The sequence below is a fragment of the Mustela nivalis genome, assembly GCF_964662115.1.
Source record: "Mustela nivalis genome assembly, chromosome: 6".
NCBI classification, from domain to species: Eukaryota; Metazoa; Chordata; class Mammalia; order Carnivora; family Mustelidae; genus Mustela; species Mustela nivalis.
Window position 1 is genome coordinate 9,636,701 of NC_139025.1, and position 7,068 is coordinate 9,643,768.

Here is a 7,068-nt window from a genome sequence, read left to right on the forward strand (position 1 = left end):
CGGGCACAGCACATGCATGGTGACACCACAGACTTCGGCAGTGCAGGCCATGCTGGTGTGCAGACCCGAGGCAGTGCCTAGAAGGCAGCAGACCCCCAGGGTGCATCCCCAGGGACCAGCCTAAGCCCAGGGACCCTCCCCCGTGCCATCAGACAAGTATAGGCCCTGGGATGCAAGCTGCAGAGACTTCCTGCAGGGGGCTGGGATCAAAGGCCATTTCTCAGGGGAGAGGCTGCACCCAAGCCCAGACTAGTGTCTTCCTTCCCCCATCCTGGGGGCCTGTCCAGGGGCTGGACAGCTGGCATTCCCAGACATCGCTAAGAAGCTGGCACCCCAAAGCCAGCCTGCCTGGCACCTGAGAGGTGTGTATATTTCTTGGTCATGACACTGGTTTCATGGCTGCTGGGCAAGGAGGTGAACGGGAGCAGAGTCCCCTGCCATGGATCACACCCGCTCTGGGGTCCGCAGAGCCCCCCACCCTGACATGCCTCCTTTCCCTGCCATCCCTGGCTCCACAGACCTCCCCCGGGGCTAAAAGGGCAGCTTCCTCACTCTTGCCCTGTGAGTCATCATGCGGTCATGCCTGATTTGTGCCCACCATGTGGGCAGCCTGGCACCCCCCCCCCAGGGCCCCGTCTCAGGCCAGGCGAAAGGGAAGGCTTGCTGAGGGCAGGATGGTTTTCTAAAGAGCCTATTTCTCAGAGCACAGAAGCCTTTAACTGGAAGGGGCTCAGCCCAACCGCAGCTCGTGGGGTCTCCTTTTCCTCAACCATCCTCCACGGTGGACCCCAGCTGTGACCATGATGCTCCCTCCCCTGACCTCTTGCGTCCCCGTGCAAATGACATTTGGCAACTCCCGAAGACACTTGTCAAAACTTCAAAGGGGCAGAGGGGAGGCGGTGGCATGAAGAGGGCAGGGACAAGGGGTGCCGACGAGCACACTACAATGTGCAGGGCAGCTCCCCGCCGTAGGGAGTTACCCAGTCCCCGATGCCCGCAGTGCTGAGCGTGGCCCCCGTGCTGTGGGGAAGCTCTTTGGATCACGGCCCCGTGTGCTGTTTCAGGAACCACCCTCCAAGCCTGCAAAGTGGCTGTGACAATGGACACGCCCACCACGCGATCCCAGTCAAGCCTCTACCTCTACCAACACCGAGGACATAGATTTCTGAGGTCTGAAGTCTGGACTTCTCCCCTCCAACACCTGGGCGTCTCCTGTAAGTTGCTAGTTCCTGGCATGTGCCTCATTCTCTTAGAGATTTCTAGAAGTTTTCTTGCATTCTGCACCCTAGGGGCTTAGTATCCAGTCCCAATGTCCTCCACCTTTGCCTTCTAGGATGCTGTCCTATAGAAAACGTGTAACTTGAACAACCGTTTACGTGGTCTTTGGCTTTCTGTGTCTCCTTTAAGGTTTATTGGACCCCAAGATCATGACTATATTTTCCTGTGCTTTCAGGATTCATTTTTAAGGTCAGGACTTCGATTCTCCGGTGATGGCTTCTTATCACTGGTGTAAGGGAGGGAGTGCCCTCATCTTCCCTCGTGGCCTTGGCCAGCGCCTCGGACTTCACCTCATGCTCCACTCAGACAGTTCCCTTCACCATCCCGCAAAGACACACGGGCAGGGGTGTCATCCGTTTCTGAGAGCCAGGGTTCTCCTGCCTTCTCAGAGCTTCACACAGAACCCCCAGGGGAGGCTCACCTCCCGCTTGTCCCCTGACATCATGTGCCTGAAATGGGCCAATCACAACTTCCTCCCAGCACAGGAAACGCTTAACGGGAAATTAAAATTCACCTCAACCTTAAGTGCCCCTGCTTTTCTGCACTAGAAACCAGGTGAAGACAAGCTCTGATTCAGCACCAAGGTGGACCCCAAGCAATCAAGTTTAATTAACCAGCCGTGGGAGGAGCCCTCAAGGACCAGCATCACATCCACCAGCATAAGGACAGAAGACGCTGGAGAACCACTGGCCAAGTCCGTCCATCCACGTGCTCCTGGTACAGGTGGGCCGCCTGGGATTCCACCTCCTCCGGCTCAGCAGGTCCGCAGAACCCAAGCCCCAAGTCCAGACCCAGCTCCCTCTGAGGCCGTCTCTTAAACTGAGATGCTCCCCACCTGAAGGGAGCAAGTTGAGGGCAAGTTCCAATCACGGGCGGCACTGGAGGCCGTGGGTCTGGCTGGAGCCCAGTCTGGGGGCCTCAGAGGGACCTGCAGAGAGGCACCTGGAAAATGGCATCGGGGGCACCAAAGGGAAGGAGAAACCATGGCTCGCAGCCAGTAGGGGAGCAGGGCCCAGCACTCAGATTGGCCCATCCAGGCGGGTCACGCTGAGTGCAGAGCTGAGCAGAGTGGGACGACTGAGGGAAACAAGAAAACCAAAGTCGGCAAAAGCGCTGCTGCCGCTCTCCCTCCAGGGAGGCCGCGCTAGGTGCAAACAGAAGAGCAGGTATGAAGAGATCCTCCTGGAGGATCCGTGGGGCCAGGGAGACCTGGGAGAAGACAGAAGGAGGCAGAGCATCATGGAGGAATGGGGCCCCCAGTCCAAGCAGGACCAGACTGGGAGGGCGAGGACCCAGCTCCAGTCCCTCCAGTGCATGGGGTCCTGTCCCAGTCAGTCTCACAGAGAAGGTGTCTGCGGGTGGAGGCAGGGTCCTTGAAGGCCACTGCCAGTGATGAGACTCACGGTACCCCAGTGCCATGGTCAGGTCTAGGTAGAGGGCCACGCTCACTGGACCTGAGCTTGAGCACCACTGTTTCCGGGCTCCAGGCCTTGGAGCAATCCTTCCAACCCACAGAGCCTCAGCTTTCTCATCTGTAAAGTGGGACATTAATACGTGCACCTTACAGCATTCTTGCAAAACTTAAATGATGACTATTAACTGGTGAGATCTCGTGCTTTGTGAAGGTGGGGGGGCTGGTTCACAGTGACAATGAGAGACCGGGGGGGCCGGGGTGGGCTTTGTGAGATGAGCTCAGGGAAGCAGCAGGAGGGAAAGGAAACCAGCACCATCTCCCAGTAAAGAGAAGAAGCCTCCTTGCTTTTGTCGGCTCTGCGCACTGCGGGACACGCACCCTGTCCGTACCAGCCCATGAGCATCAGCCCAGAGTGGCTCTCCACCGTCAGTCACTCCCTGGGGGGCAGCTGTGCCAGGATCAGCTGCTCCGTGGAGGCAATCTGCAGGAGAGGGGCAGCGGTCAGAGCCCCCCAGGGAATGCTTGTCCAGCCACCTGAAGCAGAGGGGAACCCGGGTTTGTGGATCAGCAGCCCGGCCCCTCCCTCCCTGCGCCCACTTTGCAGGCATGCAGCCAGCACCTGCTCCTGCTCACCCTCTCCTGGGGCCACCACACACTTGCCTGGCCATGGTCCACCACTTCCCAGAGCCTGGAGTCCATTGCTCTGTACCTTCTTCCAGGGTAGAGCTGCCACGTGAGGGGCAGCTGGGAGAGGGTCAGCTGGCTGGGGGACATGGGCTTCTGGGGGTGCACTGGCATCAGCCACAGGTGCACTGTGATGCTGGGTTCATGCTGAAGGGACGGGAGAGGAGGTGTCGCATCAGGGACAGGGCTCGCGACAGCTGGGCACACATCAGTCCCGGATGCCTGGCCCAGCTCGTGAGCTGCCCCTTCTGATGCAAATGTTTTCAGAATCCCAGACCTAAACCCGTGGTACCATCTCTTGGGGGTTTGGTCTAGACCTGGGATGATGGATTCTCTCTTGGCTCCCTCCCAAGTACGGTCCTCCCACCGACCTGCACCCTGCCTTACCCCACTGTACCCCTGAAAAGTTAGCCACTTCTCCCACCGGTCAGCAACCTTGGGTCTGCACTGATTATGCCTTGGGCCTCTGTCTCGGCCATTTCTAGAGAATTTTTAACCTCTTTTTTTTTTAAAGTAAGGTGTCCGTACACCTTAGGACCGAGGAGTGATGGGCTTCCCCCCAAAATATGTTGTAATTTTGATCCTGACTTTCACATACTTATTATAAACACAAAAAATGAAGTTTGACCAACACATAAAGGTGTAAGAGTGAGTGGAGGGAAAACCTCCACCAACTATAACCAAAGTTGCCTTGGTTATGCAAAACAAAATGGAAATTTCTTTACAGCGGCTTTATCTGAGTATCTGTCTTTGTGATGAGCATACTAGTCCTTTTATCAATCGTACAGAGGGCAAATAATTTTTCTCAGCTTGCTGCCTTAACTTTGCTACCGGCTCTTTTTGCAGAGGAAATGACTTTAACTACATGGCAAAATCTGCTTCCGTTTGGATTGTGACTCTAGATAGGGTGTCGGCAAAGTGTAGGCCCAAGTTCGCCTGTGAGCTCTTTTTGTCAATAAAGCTTTATTGCAGATAAACAGATGCTCATTCCTTTACATGCTGTCTTTGGCTGGTTGTGCCCAAGGGCACAGTCCAGTAGTCACCATAGGGTCCTTCAGGCCTGCAACATGGAAAATATTTACTATCGGACCCTTCACAGAAAGTTTACAGAAACCACCTCGGGTTCACTTAGGCTCAGAAAGCTGCTTCCTGGGGTGCCTGGGTGGCTCAGTGGGTTAAAGCCTCTGCCTTCCACTCAGGTCATGATCTCAGGGTCCTGGGATCAAGCCCCACATCGGGCTCTATGCTCAGCGGGGAGCCTGCTTCGCTTCCTCTCTCTGACTACTTGTAATCTCTGTCAAATAAATAAATAAAATCTTAAAAAAAAAAAAAAAAGAAAAAAGAAAGAAAGCTGCTTCCCATCCCAAGATTATATGTGAAAATCCAGGTCTACTACTAAGAAGTAAGTACTCTAAATAAGGGGAAACGCTCATTCTCCAGGTACCCCCCTGCATCCACTGCTACCTGATTTGAATCCACTTTTCCTATTGGGAAAAGTGGATTAAAAAAAAAAAACAACAAACTACTTTTTATGCTTCTAAAACAAAACAAACTACCAAAATATTTTGTCCAGAATTTTTTTTGCATGCTTTATTTGGGGCAGGTGTGGAAAAGACTTTACAGGGTTCTCTACCAAAAATAACCTCCATGAAGAGTGCTAGAAGTGTTCTGTATTATTTAATGTCAGCAATCAATTATAATGAACTAAATGGCATTTTCAAGAACTTGACAAGCTTTTACCATATCACACAGAGGTATTTATTGTACCCCTCTCCGATGGCTCTAAACCCCTCACCTGGGGGCACTGTTTCCAACCTCAATGATTACCGTTAACACCTAGGGAGCTTTTGAGCCGCAAAGGGTGTTACTCTACCCTAGCTTCCGGATCTGGGATCTGTTTCCCAGGTGGGATTCTGGAAGGTGGGGTCTGTCAGATGCCCCCAAGGCTTTTCAGCTGTGGTCTGTGACTCACCTGTCACGAAGGTATATTATTCCTGTTTTGCTGATAAGGAACCCGAAGCTGAGATTTCTTTTACCCCTCTCGGCTCACCTGCTGCCTCCTCTAGCTTGCAATGCGTCCTGCCCGGGGCCTGGAAAACTCCTACTCATGCTGCAGGGCCCAGGTGAGGAGCGGCCGGATCCGTGAAGCTTACCCAGCATGCACTGGGAACAGTACTGGGCCCTGACCTATGGCGCCCCTTCAGCCTCCCGATGAGGGCTGCATCCTCTGCTGCTCATAAGCTCATGCCACTGGGGTTTCCAGGGTCTGCCTCATGCACAGACAGCTGTGCTTGGACCCTGCATGAGTTGTTTTTCAGGACAAGTGAGAATGGTCTCCTCTTACCTCTACCCCAGGCTCCCTTATTGCTGAATGAGCCAGGTCCGCCTGGGCTGAGGTCCTTGCGCAGGCCTCCCACCTCCCACCCACCCCGCACCCCTGTGCCTGGCAACTCACTGTGCTGCCCGGGGACCCCCTGCCCCGAGCTCTCTGGGAGGGACTGAGCCGCACGACCACGGTTACCCAGGTCCTCCCCTTCTCGTCCTCGTAGATGCCAGGCCTCACGGCCCACAGACGGTGCGGGGGCACCCCAAGCCACGGAGAAGCCCGAGAAGCCATGGCAACACCGCAAACCACCGGGAGACCTAGAGGTACAAGTGAGCCCTCCCAGGTGCTAAGCCTCCTTAAGTGGGGCTGCTCCCGCGCGGGGCGGGGCCAGCGGGCGGGGCCAGCGGGCGGGGCCACATTGGGGACCAGGGCCTGGGCCACAGCAAGGGCCCACCCAGGGGTGGGGAAGGCAGCGCACCGCAGGGGCCAGGCAGAGGCAGAGCCGAAGGGCGGGGGCTAGAGGAGCTGGGCCAATTCCAGACGGCTGGGACGGGACAGAGGAGGTGGGAAGGCGCCTCCCTGGGTACCAGGTCACCCACCCCCCACCCTCTCCACCCTCCCACCCCCCAACCCCCCTCCCCCACCTCCCGCCTCTGCGCCCAGCACAGGGGTGTCTCTGCAGCCCCCTCCCGCACACCCCCTCCCCAATGCCCTCCCAGTCCTGTAGTGTGTCCCTGACCGCCCCGCCCCACCCCTGCCTCGGGACTTGTGCCCAGGCCTCTGGGAAACCTCCCTGCTCCAGGTCTCGGGCTGGCACAGACTGCTTGTCTTCCACCCGTGGGATCATTCCTTCCATGGGACTCTGTGTCAGGACCCTTCTGGGAGCTTAGAGGTCTCCCTCAAGCACAGTGGGCTCTTCCCCCTGGGCGTATGTGGCAAACCTGCAGAGGATAAATCAAGCCCTCCCATCAGAGAATGAGTCAGTGCCCCAGGGACATTTGAGATCAGAATCATGCGGTGACAGAAACGAGGCCTGGGGAGAGAGGGCGTGTGGCCGTCTTGCCCACCCATCTTTGGCCACAGGGTCCGGAGTGTCCACTTGGCCTGGCCATCTAATTAGCTCTGCTCACCATGAGGCCACAGAAGCAAGAGGCGGGCCATTTGGCGGGCACCTGGGCTTTATTTGAATGCACCAGGAAGGGATCATTTTCTTTTTGAAAACCAGAGGTATGAGTCTTCCAGTTCACATTGCAATAATTATGCAGATGATATCATTCCTCTGGGAAGACTGAAAAATTATTTCTGGCCAGGTTCCTGATCTGGTATAAATGGCAGGGAGAGCAAGCACCTTTGAAGAAATCACTGG

The 7,068-nt window shown here is 55.8% G+C and overlaps 1 protein-coding gene across 1 annotated transcript; it reads right to left on the minus strand.

The window, feature by feature from the left end:
- Nucleotides 1-3,122: 3,122 nt before the first annotated feature.
- Nucleotides 3,123-5,993, minus strand: TCL1B (TCL1 family AKT coactivator B; the record flags this gene model as incomplete). The annotated part of the gene is made up of 3 exons (XM_082737587.1): nucleotides 3,123-3,173; nucleotides 3,326-3,523; nucleotides 5,832-5,993. 3 exons carry the CDS (start codon nucleotides 5,991-5,993, stop codon nucleotides 3,123-3,125), a joined length of 411 nt encoding a protein of 136 aa, XP_082593713.1.
- Between the last annotated feature and the right edge of the window lie 1,075 nt (nucleotides 5,994-7,068).